The sequence below is a fragment of the Pleurodeles waltl genome, chromosome 7 (assembly GCF_031143425.1).
Source record: "Pleurodeles waltl isolate 20211129_DDA chromosome 7, aPleWal1.hap1.20221129, whole genome shotgun sequence".
NCBI lineage: Eukaryota > Metazoa > Chordata > Amphibia > Caudata > Salamandridae > Pleurodeles > Pleurodeles waltl.
The window spans coordinates 1,240,236,726-1,240,249,546 of record NC_090446.1 but is presented as its reverse complement, the minus strand read 5'-3'; the positions used below and the strand labels follow the sequence as shown (position 1 = coordinate 1,240,249,546).

The 12,821-nt window shown below is 46.3% G+C and overlaps 1 protein-coding gene across 1 annotated transcript in view; it reads left to right on the top strand.

The window, feature by feature from the left end:
* The window catches only part of ELAC2 (elaC ribonuclease Z 2), a 227,118-nt gene that overhangs the window by 51,688 nt on the left and 162,609 nt on the right, over positions 1-12,821 (top strand). Inside the window, exons 5-6 of the mRNA XM_069200369.1 lie at positions 3,297-3,354; positions 4,919-4,987. Coding sequence (XP_069056470.1) covers positions 3,297-3,354; positions 4,919-4,987 — 127 coding nt within the window. The remainder of the gene's footprint in view (positions 1-3,296; positions 3,355-4,918; positions 4,988-12,821) is intronic.

Genomic DNA, 12,821 nt, shown 5'->3' with positions numbered 1-12,821 from the left:
GGTGTTACAGCTCCTGCCTGGGGGAGGTGTTAGCATCTCCACCCAGTGCAGGCTTTGTTACTGGCCTCAGAGTGACAAAGGCACTCTCCCCATGGGGCCAGCAACATGTCTCTAGTGTGGCAGGCTGCTGGAACCAGTCAGCCTACACAGATAGTCGGATAGGTTTCAGGGGGCACCTCTAAGGTGCCCTCTGGGGTGTATTTTACAATAAAATGTACACTGGCATCAGTGTGCATTTATTGTGCTGAGAAGTTTGATACCAAACTTCCCAGTTTTCAGTGTAGCCATTATGGTGCTGTGGAGTTCGTGTTTGACAGACTCCCAGACCATATACTCTTATGGCTACCCTGCACTTACAATGTCTAAGGTTTTGTTTAGACACTGTAGGGGTACCATGCTCATGCACTGGTACCCTCACCTATGGTATAGTGCACCCTGCCTTAGGGCTGTAAGGCCTGCTAGAGGGGTGTCTTACCTATACTGCATAGGCAGTGAGAGGCTGGCATGGCACCCTGAGGGGAGTGCCATGTCGACTTACTCGTTTTGTCCTCACTAGCACACACAAGCTGGCAAGCAGTGTGTCTGTGCTGAGTGAGAGGTCTCCAGGGTGGCATAAGACATGCTGCAGCTCTTAGAGACCTTCCTTGGTATCAGGGCCCTTGGTACTAGAAGTACCAGTTACAAGGGACTTATCTGGATGCCAGGGTCTGCCAATTGTGGATACAAAAGTACAGGTTAGGGAAAGAACACTGGTGCTGGGGCCTGGTTAGCAGGCCTCAGCACACTTTCAATTGTAAACATAGCATCAGCAAAGGCAAAAAGTCAGGGGGCAACCATGCCAAGGAGGCATTTCCTTACAGATACACATAAAGATTAAACAGTGTGGGGCTCAGGGATAAGATGTTGGAAAGGTTGAGGATGAAGTCAGTTAAAATACCTTTAAAGTTGGCTCATGTTGGAAATGGGGTCTCTACTTGGCAGTGGTTTGCACCCTGACCAAGTAGGGACCCTCACTCTAGCCAGGGTAATGGAGGCACACAGCTAAGATGACCCTTGCTCACCCCCTTGGTAGCTTGACACGAACAGTGAAGCTCATCTCAGAGGCAATGTGTAAAGTATTTGTACCCACACTCAGTAACACAGTGAAAACACCACAAAAGTACTCCACAGCAATTTAGAAAAATAGCTAATATATGTATCTGAGTAAAATGACCAAAACGACACAAATCCAACATACACAAGCAAAGATACAAATTTGTAAAGAATAAATCTCAGTAAAGCGATTAGAAACACAATAGCTCGAACTATGGCTATCATAACGTCTTGACTGGGTCGTTTAAACAGTCCAACTCCACTCGCGAGGGAGTGTGGGATGGTCACGGAGTCACACGTACAGTACCTTTGGAAAACAATGAATCAAAGACATTGCACAGAGTTGGGCGGTGAGGCGTTGCCAGAGCCAGTGCAGCATTGATTCCTTACTGCTACTGAATAGGTGACGTGTCAGTTCCATACTGCTAGGCAGGGGAGCTGAGATGTTGGTTCCTTAGAGTTGCAAGGGAAGTGATGCAGCTTTGGTGGTGGGGCATCGGTACCTTATGATCTGGTGGGGTCAATGAATCCAGCAGGTCAAAATGCGAAGCGTTGATTTCGTGATCACACCACAGGGCCACAGGTGCTGCGGCGGAGTCTGGTGTCTCGTACGTTGGGGACCCGGCACTTAGGACTCAAGCTGGGGGCGGGACTTCAGAGGTGCTGCAGCTACGTCAGTCAGTCGTTGCACTCAGCGGGGACAACGGGTCCGGTGCAGGCAGCAGAGCGGTGCCGGTTCCGAAGTCGCTCTGTAGTCGATGTATTTGGTTTCTTCTTAGTTGCCCCAGAACTCAATCCCAATGGCACAGGCACTGGATTTGGCACCCCGTGGCAAATCAGGACTCTCAGCAGGAAAGCCCAGGTACTGGCAGATGAAATCTTTAATGTCTCTGAGACTTCTAACAGGAGGCAAGCTCAGCCCAAGCCTTTGGAGAACCTTCTGAAGGAGGGTGTAAAAAGCAAAGTCCATTCCTTTCATTGCCAAGACAGAAGCAGCAGGCCAGCTCAGCAAAGCCCCAGGCAGAGTGGCTGTCCCTCCTACAACATCCAGCTCTTCTTCCTGGCAGAATGTCATCAATCCAGATGGATTTTAAAGTTGTGGTCTCAGAGGTCCAATACTTCTACTAATTTCTGCCTTTGAAGTAGGCAAACTTAAAAGAAAAGTCTTTGTAGTACACAAGACCCTGCCCTTCCTCCCCTGTTTGCACACAGACTCCAGGAAGTTGGAGATTGCTTTGTTTCAGGACAGGCACAGCCCTATTCAGGTGCAAATGTCATGTCCTGCCACCAGGAAGTCCCATCCGGATATGCAGGAAACACCTGAGCTCCTTTTTGTATGAATGTCTAAAGTGAATTCACAAACAGCCCAACTGTCATTCTGATCCAGACATTTATTGCACAGACAGGCAGAGGCACAGAACGGTTAAGCAGGGAAAAGTGGAATTTTCAAACTTACATCTTTTGGTGAGGTTGGTTTTTTAGTTTGTATTTTTAAATTGTGATTTCAGAGACCACAGACTCCATATCTTTATCTACTCCCAATGGGAAATTAAACTTGAAAGATAATTCAAGGTAATCCCCATGTTACCCTATGGGAGAGGTAGGCCTTGCAGTAGTGAGAAAAAAAAAATTAGCAGCATTTCTCTATCAGGGCATGTTCACTACACCACTTCACTGCATCCTGCCCTTGTGTCTGCCTTGGGCCTACAGGTCAAAACTCCCCACACAGACACTGCAATGACAGGTCTGAGACATTTTTACAGGACTGCTCAATTGGGTGGCACAATTAGTGCTGCAAGCCCACTAATAGCATTTGATTCACAGACCCTGGACACACATAGTGCACTTCACTAGTGCCTTATAAGTAACTAAAATAGACAAATAATGGAGAAACCAATCACCAATACAATTTGCAGAGGGAGCACTTGCACATTATCACTGATCAGCAGTGGTAAATTGCCCAGAGTCCTAAAGCCATCAAAAGTGAAATGCAGCACGCAGTCTAAAAAAGGACGTCAGAGGCACAAAGACAGGGGGAACCAACAGCTCACAAGAAAACCTGTTGTTTAAGCCATGGGGTGATCCGATGTTTATGTAAACTATCAGTGTTGCTAATTTTGTCTGCTTGCATTTATTGGTTTGTGCGAAATATTAATGATCTCTACTTTTTTTTTTTTTAATGAAGGTTGTTTTTCTCGTTTCAGCAAAAGTATCTGGATGCCATTAAAGTGTTTTCTGGCCCGTTGAAAGGAATAGACCTAGGTAAGAATGGCTGGCAATATATTATATTAGCATGTGGCCTTTAGTAGCCTGAAAAGAGGAAACTACTGTTCAGAGGAAATCACTGGTGTAGAATTAGTCTTGGTTCTATTTCTGAATTTGATACTGTACATGGTCTCCTATTTACCCCACACACCCATCTGTGCTCTTCTGATATAGTGCTAACAGTGTGAGGCAAGAATCTGCCTATAACATAGTTCATGTACTAATCCGATAAATCAGGCAGTTCACAACTTGTGCAGTCTGTGGTTTATTTTTTTGTTTATTTTTCTAGTCAATCATTGGAGAAAATAAGATATTTTAGCCAGGGTTAAAACGTGGAGAACAAAGACTTATTTTTCTACAGAATATTATTTAATTACATTAAGCACATTACAAATTGAGCGTGCTGTCTGATCTGCAACTTTTTAAACAATTCCCAGGGCTAACTGGTATATTGTCGACTATTTCAAGCTTAAATCTTTAAGAGCTTCTTGATTTCAAAGTATGTATGAAAAGTGCCTTTGAAAACATTCCCATCATCCTTTGGATATAGTGTACATCACACATATTGGTTTAATATTGTGTCAGCTAGACGTTCTGAACCCCAGTACCTTTTACTGCAAATTACATCCTTTCTTTTTTGCAGTTCCTAGTGCTTGATCTACAGCTGCATTGTCTCTGGCAGCCTTCACTCCTGAGAGAGGAAAGGGTGTGTACCATATCTTTAGAGCCCTACATGAGTTGAAGATGGGGTGAGGTCGGTGGAATAATAGCTATCAGCCATTAGAACAGGGCTAGTAAAGCAAATATGTATGTGTTCCATTACATATGCCTGTTTGTGCAACACAATTCTGATCATATGAAGATGTCTCTTTTAAAGCACTCTGTAGTTAATAGTGTATTGCAATAATGTCAGAGGCGTGCCATCTTTTAACCAAGCTGCAACACAGACACATTACTTTAGGTTTGAGTGGCGTGCATGTGTAATCCCTTCAGTTAATTGTGTCCTAGTTGCTGTACCACCGGGGTGATTTACAAATAAATATAACAATTATTTTTTACCATATTTTATGGTATTTTCTTGGTACCAAATGACATGATCAATATATGGGATAAGGTATCCCCTCTGTACATTAAGGATTTTGAAAGTTACTAATGTGTTTTGTGGCAATATAGAAGTCATGGAATTCCATCGTGACTTGTGATATCCATCGTGACTTGTGATATCCATTTAACCTATGACAGATTTTTTTTATTCCTTATTGTACATGGTCACACCAGCACCCTTCATCCAGACTGCTTACATCCGTCATGTCTTGTTCTTTTAAGCATGAAAAACCAGGTCATGTTTCCTTGTGTACCTATAATAATGATCTGTGACCTGCCTTTCATCTTGACTGCTGACGTTGGGTTTTAAACATGTTTAACCATGTTGCAATTTTTTTCTTTGAGCAGAACTGGGTCCCCAAAGATCAACCATTACATGCCTGTATCTCTCTCTGATGAGAGAGAGGCTAAATGTACTAAGTGTTTTAGGTATGTAACCTTTCCTTTTTGTTGACAGCTGTACGCCCTTATACTGAGCCAGAATATACAGATGATACCATGACGGTCACTCAAGTGCCTCTATTCTGTAAGTATGTTTGATTATAATTGAGGATGTAACACTTTGATTTTAGGCTTTTCAGTTGAAAATTACATAATCTAGAACTCTGTCGCCTGCTCCTGAAAACATATGTAAGCATTATAAGCATATACAAGCATTTCTTAAGTATTTGGGCTATAGCAATGTTTGTGCTAATATGTATGAGAGACATCATTCTTAAAACGTGTGGTATCCCTTCACGGTTAACCTGTTGGACAAAAACCATATACCTAATAAGACAGTCCATAAGTGAAGGTAAGATTTGACATTGGGACATCCTGCATTTTAATGTTTTTCTAGATGAAAGACATCCCTTCCTGCACTGATTGTCAAGTCAAACATCTATTCAGAAAATTCACTAGAAACAACTGATGTAAAAAAATAAAATCATATAATATCTTACGTATGTTGGGAGCTACAGGAACGGGGCTAACCGCACAAGCAGTGCTTAAAACAAGAGAATCATGGTGGTCAGTTGAATGCACCAGTAGTCAAGGGAACAAGAAGTCTGTGAAATGGGTGATGGTGAGAATCCCAACAATGAGAGCCATTCAGCAATGCCTAACTCCTGTTTATGTTGTCACGGTATGACCGAACACAATCACTAAGGGAGTATGGCTTCAAAGTTCCCCTCGCTCTTTTTGGAATGTAAAGGGCATAAGTGGCATGATTCACAGTAGCTGTGTGTGAAGTGGCGGGTGACATGGTGGATGCATATCCGACTACTCCCTCAACCCAACAAAGATGTTATGAATGCTACCTGCAGCCTTTTTAGGAATAGAAAAAACACATGGATGTCACCAGTATTATAAACAATGCCACCTCTGGCAAGGGTAGAAGTGAAAGTCAAAAATCGAGGGAGAACAACCCCTGCTCACCTCAGGGCCTACAAGAAAATATGTTTCTTGAAGTAACTGCCATTAAATCCAAAATGGGTGCCTGCTGCAGTATAGACTTCTGTAGACCTCCTCTTGCTCCATGGCAGAAAAACCTTGTGAACTTGGAAACTTGGACTTCTCTTTTCAGAGTTGGTAGGTATACTTGGACATGGCTACAATAGTACTTTTTATTTTTACCTATACAGTCTTTAGCATTTTTGTTTGGAGGGTGCCTGTGTTGGCCATCAATTCAATATACAGGTGATTCAGTATGGAGTTTTGAGAAACATGTCTACACACTGTGTACTAGACGATAAGTCAAAGGTACATGTTCTCACTTTCTATAGACTTGATGATGGTTTTTAGCAGGCCTGCGTTTGAAATGAGGTTTTGTATCTTCTTGCCAGGTGTTAGAGGTAAAGTTATTAACTGCCTTGAAATTGACTGGATGGTAAGAGACCTCCCTCTGTCATCAGACACTCAGTGTAAAACATTGAGAGAGTGAAAGACCTTTTGCCTCTCGCAGATCAGATGCTGTAAGGGAGGTTACTGTAAAAGCTAAACCTGTAGTAGTCTGAGATTGCCACTAAATACTGAAAAGAAAAACACGCAGTAGTTCTGGGCATAGTGCACAGTCTCCTACAGCATATTAAAAAAACATTTCCTGAGTATCTAGTGGCTACGCTTTTGCACCTAACGTAAACATCTAACCTGTCTGTCAGCCCATAGATCCTTGTCGGGTGTATTATCCACAACTTAATCGACTCTAGGACATTCAGTCTCCTATAGCTGCACTCCACGATTGTTGGCAGAAACCGCAGTACAGGATCTTACTGTGTAAGGTGGTCAGCACCATTGAAATGGTCTTGCATTTGTGATAGTGTTGGCACCCCCTTATTCATCCTTCTGCTACCACTAAAACTGAACTTCCTTTCCCTGTGATGCATCGCTGATATTTGTGGAAGAATTCCTGTCTTCCAAAAAGTAACCTTCCAAAGGTTGTATTCTATCTCCTGATTGTGATTTAAGAGGAGGTTTCCATCACGATCAGCAAGTGGAACTGGTAGGAGCACCAAAATTGCCAGTTTTCTGAGCAGAGGGCACTAAACTATTATTAGCTGGCATGGACAACCACCCATGTTAGAAAAGTTCTATCTATTCTCGCTGTTGGTGACCTGCATCAGTATTGTTTAATTATATTGAATGTGGTTATTACTCATGTAATAAACACTTTTTTAAATATAAAGTGTCTTTTCCTACTTCAGTACGTGTTTGTGCTAGTGTAATGCAAGAAATTGGGTTTAAATTACCACTGCATCCTTGATCCCCCTTTAAGGGTCTGTTAGTAACCCAGAAAACACAGACACCAACCACATCAACAAGTATGTTGAGCAGGGTTGTGTGGGGCTACAACAGCCTGAACTTTCACACTCAAGCATTGGTGTGCTGAACCAAGTTCAGGCATTATCTGTGGGAAAGTCAAATCTTGTAGAGCTGAGCCAGAGTCTTAATTTATGCAGCACGTTAATTTATTTTTATTATTAACGACACCCAAGAGACCTCTCTATATACAATATGTGATGGCTTCAAGACCACCATCAGGGGAGTCATGCTCACTATTGCTATAGCTTGAGCGAGGGGGTCCCCCTTTGTAGAAACCTGTGTGACTACTGAGATTAAGAACCTTGTTCAGTCTAATCCTCCCCTCCCACCCCCCAGTTGCATCAAGGGGCAATTAGCCCTGCTACAGGGGCAATTGAGAACTCCCAGGACTTATTGGGCTGAAAGATCCTTTCTAGCACTGAAACAATGGTTCTATGAAGGGGGGAATAAGGTCAGTGTGATCCTCGCTTGCAAATTGCGGCAACGGCAGGCTCCAGCCCACCTAGCTAAAATTAGGCTTAGCGACACAGAATGGGCCACTTCCAAACAAGCGAAGCAGCAGCCATTCTGCAGCTTCTAACGATCTCTCTACTCCGGGGAAAACTCTCCCCTAGTACTCATTGACTCCTGTCTCGAGACCTGCAACTGGGAACCGCTCGACCCGCAACACTTGGAACTCTTGAAAGGCCCTATGATCCTCGCTGAAATCTGCAGAGCTCTGAAGGCACCCCCCCTCCCCTTTGGAAAGACGCCAGGCCCAGATGGGCTTCCGGTCATTTTCTACAGGACGTTTCTCCTTCTCCTTCAGGACCGTATGCTCACACTCTTCAATGCGCACACATTTGATGCGGGTGTCTCCCCAGTGATGGCAGCTGCAGAGATTGCCTTCCTGGTTTAATCAACCCTGACCAGATGGGCTTAAAATGCAATCATCAAGGAACAGACAATATTTGCTGAATTGCTCACTTTGAGTAGACGTCTAACCGCCATAATATACCAGCTTGCCTTCTCTCGCTTGACATGGAGAAGCCCTGTGACAGGGCATTCTTAAAGACTGTTCTTAAGACAATTAGACTGGATCCAGCCATGGTTACTAGAATTATGGCCTCTTATGCTGTCCCCAAAACTACCATCAGAGTTAGCTGGCAAAATACAAAACCGATTCATCTAGTGAGAGGCACTCTGCTGGGATGCCTGCTTTTGCTTCTGCTGTTTGCTATGGCAGTGGAACCGTTGGCCTTTACCATCTGACAGCCAAGATCCATAAAGGGCATTTCTTGGTTGCCGTTCCCACAAACTTTGCCTTTTCGCAGATGACCTCTTACACAACTTACCACCTCTCCCTGCTGTGATGCAGATCCTTATGACTCCTGAAAAGCTGAAAGGCTTGAAGATAAATATGACTAAGTCCAATGCCTTGAATCTCACAATACCCCAGCAAGACCTCCCGACACTACAAGCTCGCCTTTTCACAGGGCCCCCAAAACCATACGTTATCTGGGTCTTAACCTGATCCCCTTCCTTGACGACATAAACCCAGACCAACCGGTCGAGTTATTATAAATCCCTCCTGGAAGACTTCCATCATTGGAAGCAACTACATGTGACATGGTTGGGATGGCTCAACGCTGTCAAAATGAGAATCTTACCGAAGAACCTCTACCTCTTCCAGGTGCTATCCACCCCCATCCCATGCCAGGACATAGTCATTTTCACGGGACATATAAAACTTCATTTGGGCATGCAAACGAACCAGGCTATCCAACACTGTGCTAATGCTACCCAGAGATCGGGGGGACTTGCCTGCCCTAACCTCATTGAATATTAATGTGCAGCTCATCTTCACTAGATCTCTGAGTGGGTGGCAAGGGAGAGTGAAAAGCATTGGTTTCATGTGGATCAGGCAGTGGCTTTTCACCCCTTTGGGCCCTTGCTTGGCTGTCCAAACATGCTAGACCACGCAGCGCTTCTATAGCGGCCCCTACAAAAACAGTCTTTGAGGTCTGGGATAGACTTGGGTTTAAAAGGGGCCTCTCTAACTTCCCCTCTCCTAACACTCCTTTAGCTTGTAATACAGGCTTAACCCGGGCTCATGAGGCCCATTTTTTTTCCCCAGCTGGGAGGCAGGCGATTTCCTCACCTAGCACAACTTACTCGAGGGCATGACTATCAAGACATTTGAACACTGTAAGACCGAATTCTGCACCTGAAACATTTAGGCTGCAATACTGTCGGCTGCATCACTGGGCACTTCACCCCTCTAACGTTTGGGTGGCGACACAGCAATGCACCCCTTTTGAGATACTAGTCAGGGCATTTGATGGCACTAGAAGCCTGATATCTCGCACCTATCGGGTACTCCAGCACTCCTCACCAGCAAGACGCAACATTACTAACACAATGGCAGAGCAACACTATGGAGGGCATTTCCCAGAAGCAATGGGAGGCGCACTGGCGAGATTCCCCTAGCTATAAAAGCATACCACAGCGCAAGACTGCATACAGACTGATGACCCAATGGTACTTCACACCAACTCGTCTCCACACCGTATATTCAAATACCTCCGATAAATTGTTGGAGATACAGTCTTGCTCCTGGAGCCTTTCACTACATATGGTGGCCTTACTCTCACATCACAACACACTAGAAAGATGTTCTAGGCCATATTAAAGACACAGTAGGCTTCTCCTTTCCCACTTCAAATAATGCAGTAGTTCTGGGCGTCCATCCCCTGGACTTCGAGGCGATGACTTATCAGTTACATGCTAGGTGCTGCCAAATAACTCCTAGCACTACACTGGAATAAATCCACTGCTCCCCCTATTGCCCAGTGGTTCAGGCGCCTCTGACATGTAAGCAGTTCATTGTGCAGACTGATGCCTCTGAACATGGGATAGGGGCTGTTTTGTCCCAAACAAATGATGATGGCCTTGACCAGCCTGTTGCTTTCATTAGCAGGAGGTTACTCCCCAGGGAGCAGCGTTGGAGTGCCATTGAGAGGGAGGCCTTTGCTGTGGTTTGGTCCCTGAAGAAGCTGAGACCATATCTCTTTGGTACTCACTTTGTAGTTCAAACTGACCACAGACCTCTCAGATGGCTGATGCAAATGAAAGGTGAAAATCCAAAACTGTTGAGGTGGTCCATCTCCCTACAGGGAATGGACTTTATAGTGGAACACAGACCTGGGACTGCCCATGCCAATGCAGATGGCCTTTCCAGGTTCTTCCACTTAGAAAATGAAGACTCTCTTGGGAAAGGTTAGTCTCATCCTCTTTCGTTTGGGGGGGCGGGGGTTGTGTAAGTAAATGCCTCCTTGGCATGGTTACCCCCTGAATTTTTGCCTTTGCTGATGCTATGTTTTGATTTGAAAGTGTGCTGAGGCCTGCAAACCAGGCCCCAGCACCAGTGTTCTTTCCCTAACCTGTACTTTTGTTTTACACAATTGGCACACCCTGGCATCCAGGTAAGTCCCTTGTAACTGGTACCAAGGGCCCTGATGCCAGGGAAGGTCTCTAAGGGCTGCAGCATAGCTTATGCCACCCTGGGGACCCCTCACTCAGCACAGACACACTGCTTGTCAGCTTGTGTGTGCTGGTGAGGACAAAACGAGTAAGTCGACATGGCACTCCCCTCAGGGTGCCATGCCAACCTCACACTGCCTATGCAGTATAGATAAGTCAACCCTCTAGCAGGCCTTACAGCCCTAAGGCAGGGCGCACTATACCATAGGTGAGGGCACCAGTGCATGAGCACTGTGCCCCTACAGTGTCTAAACAAAACCTTAGATATTGTAAGTGCAGGGTAGCCATAAGAGTATATGGTCTGGGAGTCTGTCAAACACGAACTCCACAGCACCATAATGGCTACACTGAAAACTGGGAAGTTTGGTAGCAAACTTCTCAGCACAATAAATGCACACTGATGCCAGTGTACATTTTATTGTGAAATACACCCCAGAGGGCACCTTAGAGGTGCCCCCTGAAACCTTAACCAACTACCCGTGTAGGCTGACTGGTTTTAGCAGCCTGCCACACTCGAGACAAGTTGCTGGCCACATGGGGAGAGTGCCTTTGTCACTCTGTGGCCAGTAACAAAGCCTGCACTGGGTGGAGATGCTATCACCTCCCCCAGGCAGGAGCTGTAACACCTGGAGGTGAGCCTCAAAGGCTCACCCCCTTTGTTCCAGCACCACAGGGCACTCCAGCTAGTGGAGTTGCCCGCCCCCTCTGGCCACGGCCCCACTTTTGGCGGCAAGGCCGGAGGAAATAATGAGAAAAACAAGGAGTCACTGGCCAGTCAGGACAGCCCCTAAGGTGTCCTGAGCGGAAGTAACTCTAACTTTTAGAAATCCTCCATCTTGCAGATGGAGGATTCCCACAATAGGGATAGGAATGTGACCCCCTCCCCTTGGGAGGAGGCACAAAGAGGGTGTACCCACCCTCAGGGCTAGTAGCCATTGGCTACTAACCCCCCAGACCTAAACACGCCCTTAAATTTAGTATTTAAGGGCTCCCCTGAACCTAAGAATTTAGATTCCTGCAACTTACCGAAGAAGAGGACTGCTGAGCTGAAAGACCCCTGCAGAAGAAGAAAGAAGACACCAACTGCTTTGGCCCCAGTCCTACCGGCCTGTCTCCTGCCTTCAAAAGAAAACTGCTCCAGCGACGCTTTCCCTGGGACCAGCGACCTCTGAATCCTCAGAGGACTGCCCTGCTTCCAAGAGACCAAGAAACTCCCGAGAACAGCGGCTCTGTTCAACAAAGACTGCAACTTTGTATCCAGCGGAGCAGATTTAAAGACCCCTGCAATCCCCGCAAGAAGCGTGAGACTTGCAACACTGCACCCGGCGACCCCGACTCGACTGGTGGAGAACCAACACCTCAGGGAGGACCCTCCGGCGACTCCGAGACTGTGAGTAACCAAAGTTGTCCCCCCTGAGCCCCACAGCGACGCCTGCAGAGGGAATCCCCAGGCCCCCCTGACCGCGACTGCCTGACTCTAAAATCCCGACGGCTGGAAAAGACCCTGCACCCGCAGCCCCCAGCACCTGAAGGATCGGAACTCCAGTGCAGGAGTGACCCCCAGGAGGCCCTCTCCCTTGCCCAGGTGGTGGCTACCCCGAGGAGCCCCCCCCCCCCCTTGCCTGCCTGCACCGCTGAAGAGACCCCTTAGTCTCCCATTGGAAACCCGACGCATGTTTGCACACTGCACCGGCCGCCCCAGTGCCCTGAGGGTGTACTTTTTGTGTGAGCTTGTGTGTCCCCCGGTGCCCTACAAAACCCCCCTGGTCTGCCCTCCGAAGACGCGGGTACTTACCTGCTGGCAGACTGGAACCGGGGCACCCCCTTCTCTCCATTGAAGCCTATGCGTTTTGGGCACCACTTTGAACTCTGCACCTGACCGGCCCTGAGCTGCTGGTGTGGTAACTTTGGGGTTGCTCTGAACCCCCAACGGTGGGCTACCTTGGACCCCAATTTGAACCCCGTAGGTGGTTTACTTACCTGCAAGAACTAACATTACTTTACCTCCCTCAGGGACTGTGAAAATTGCACTGTGTCCA